Source organism: Paramacrobiotus metropolitanus, unplaced genomic scaffold, assembly GCF_019649055.1.
Source record: "Paramacrobiotus metropolitanus isolate TYO unplaced genomic scaffold, Prichtersi_v1.0 Parri_scaffold0000009, whole genome shotgun sequence".
NCBI classification, from domain to species: domain Eukaryota; kingdom Metazoa; phylum Tardigrada; class Eutardigrada; order Parachela; family Macrobiotidae; genus Paramacrobiotus; species Paramacrobiotus metropolitanus.
In genome coordinates this window covers 1,863,357-1,866,312 of record NW_026570229.1, presented here as the reverse complement: position 1 = coordinate 1,866,312, position 2,956 = coordinate 1,863,357, and the positions used below count along the sequence as shown (strand labels likewise).

At 53.0% G+C, this 2,956-nt stretch overlaps 1 protein-coding gene across 1 annotated transcript; it reads right to left on the bottom strand.

Moving 5' to 3' along the window:
• Window positions 1-344: 344 nt before the first annotated feature.
• On the bottom strand, window positions 345-1,430 carry LOC129582945 (uncharacterized). The gene is made up of 2 exons (XM_055474576.1): window positions 1,319-1,430; window positions 345-1,147 (listed from the first exon to the last, which is right to left on the bottom strand). The coding sequence occupies exons 1-2, from the start codon at window positions 1,428-1,430 to the stop codon at window positions 345-347; spliced, it is 915 nt and encodes a 304-aa protein (XP_055330551.1).
• Between the last annotated feature and the right edge of the window lie 1,526 nt (window positions 1,431-2,956).

Sequence of the window (2,956 nt, the reverse complement as noted above, 5' to 3'; positions counted from 1 at the left end):
TTATTGATCGGTGCAGACTGCAGAGATATATAATTGTGCAGACAGCAGACTTGATACCAGAACTGCTAATCTAATAAACAGTACTCGTAGCTATTGGTTGTTCACTGTAAGGGCGGGACGCCCCGCCCTCCTGAGTAGCTATTCGCTGTTTCTGGGGATTTCCACCCCGCACATTGCTGCGCTGTTTTGACGGACCTGCAGCACAGTTGCACTGGCTGCAGGATCCTTCCTCATTAGTCTGGTGTTGCTGCGCCACGGTGCGCATTAGATTCGGCAATAAAGCCTCATCCGGGTTCACCGCTGTTCGCTGTCGAGGATACGCGTGGCGCCCATACGGCCCCGCGTTATATCACAGTAATTGTAGCAGTCTGAAAGACCCACTCGTGGACGCCTTCATGCGGCCGGAAGAAGCACTGCAGCTCGGTGGCGGCGGTGGCGGGGATATTTCCCATTCTTTGTGCGTAGTCGATAAACTGTCCGGGAAGATTACTGGGTACCGCTGGTTTCCGGCGGCAATTCTCCGTGAAGATGGGCGGTTCCAGCGAGGGCGGCAGCGCACCGTACGGAAGCTCCGTGGGCGGCCGGTACAGACGGCCCATCCAGCGCCAGAAAACATGGTTATCCAGGTTGCGCAGGACTCCGTCTGGGAGTGGCAAACGGACGCGGCAGGGGATGGTCACGCTGCCGCCTACGCGGGTCACGCGCGCCCCGCCCTCGGGCAGCGGCGCGAAGACTTCGCTGGCGCGGGTAATCAGTGGGAGGAGCGTGAAGCGGCGCAGAACGCGCGGTGGGCCGGTGTAGCTGCTCGCAGTGGGCGTGGCATCCACGCAGAGCAGCGGCCCGCCCGAGTAGGCGGTGACGTTGAGGACCACCAGCTGCACGCGGCGATCACCCACGCGGCTGACGTTGTAGCGCTGCGCAGGGTCCTCCGGCGGGGCGTGGCCTCCTTCGAAGACGGTGCGTCCGCGGTGCAGCCAGGTCAGGGAACGCCAGTCGCTCCCGGGCGGCCCCTCGCAGCTGAACGACGCGTCCTCGCCCAGGCGGGGCCGGCTCAGGAGGCCCTCCAGGATGCCCGCGTTCGGGGCCAGCGGCAGAGTGACGCGCTCGTCCTGTCTCGTCCGCAGGGCGTCCGTGATCAGGTCCTCCACTGCAAATAAGGGTAAAATGGTTCGAAACTTGGGATACAGTGGTTATTTGATGCGCGGAGTAAAAATCTGGAAACGGTTTGCAAAAAAATTTCACCGTAAAGTAAAAAAAAGTAAAACAAAATATCTTATATATAATAGGGGTACCCTCTCCACAAATCACGGCCACTTACGGCTGCGCGCCGACGGCGCGTTGGACAGTGGCCATGGAAGGGCAAATGGGGGCGGCAGGCATCCCCAGCACACGCTTAACACGCTCAGCTGCAGCCATGCTAAATCACACATGTTAGATCGTCCGTTATATGGTGATGGATATAAAAGCGATCTTGCTGACCACGGGCAACTGATTTATCGATCGGCATTCACAAAGGCTTTTGTATTCACCATTTCCCAACGTCAGAGTGGCACGGAACCAGAACAGCAACATTTCAGAGAGGCACTAGCTGATAGGCTTAGCGTAGGAGAATCCACCTTGCAAGACTACGACAAAATGATGTCCCGCAACTATGGCCTACTCCCGGAAGAAGAACGCGAGAATTTCAGACATGCCATCCAGCTTTTTACTGAGCGCGAGCCAGCTCGACAGTACAATATAAAAGCCTAGACGGACCTCCGAATGCCGGTGGCCAAAATCAAAGCCAAACACAACAATAGCACCGCTACCAGAGGTGAGAAAACTCTGGACTCATTACTGTACAATAACTACTGCAGAATGCTGTACATTACTTTACCTTTATTATTGTTTAGGTAATGAACAGCAGGCGATGGGGCTTGACCCCGTACTGTATTTGTCCAGAGGATCTCGAGTCATGCTCAAGCGGAATTTATGGACACATCGGGGTCTGGGCGCTCATCAATGGCGCTTTGGGATTTGTCCGCGATATCATATACGCGCCTGGCACGTTTCCAGAAAATGCAATGCCGATTGCAGTGTTAGTGGAATTCGATAAGTATAAGGGCCCAACGTTCGCCAACAACTGCATACCAATTTGCCCTATAACTTCCGAATGGGTTGAAGGTGGCCAAAAGTGTGCACGCACCCAGTTTCCACTAGCACTGTCTTGGGCAATCACTGTACACAAAGCGCACGGCATTACCTGCGATCGCGCCGTCGTTCACCTCGGTCTGAAGGAATTTGCATCGGGATTGATTTACGTAGCGCTTTCACGAGTTAAATCCTGGAAAGGTTTGGCGCTGGAACCAACCTTTCCGTTCTCCCAGCTGTCCGGCATTAAGTCGAAAAAAACAACGCTTCAACGAATTAAGGAAGAAGAACGTTTGAACCGCATGAGATAAAATTTTCTTTTGTTTTAAGCCACATTAACTGAAGCTGATGAAACAACTGCTGCATTGACAAACAATCAGTCAAATTACCGCGTAATAAAAAAAACCATTTCCAACTCTTCGAGCTGCGCTCCGGTCTACCAATGCACGAAAAGTGCATTTTCCTAGTTATCATTACGTCGGCAGACTGCGTGCACTGTAACGATGGAAAAGATGTGTTTAAGATACCAAGAAAGCAAGAACGTTACTGTGTATAAATTTGGAGTAAGCAGGAAGGCGCCTCTCATCTGGGAAACAGGACTCACTTCAGGAGAAGCGGATATCTGGGACGACATTGACCAGAAGACAGGCGCTGGCCAGACTTTGTCTCGAGGCAGTGTGCAGTCTTCTATCAGTTGATCACACTCGACCCTGGCTATCTTGTTGAAAGAATACCGGATCAGGATGACGAAACAACTGATGCATGATGCAGCTGCATCGTTAAACAGGAATGTGAAGAAACTGTGTATTAGGACGGGCGAGATTTG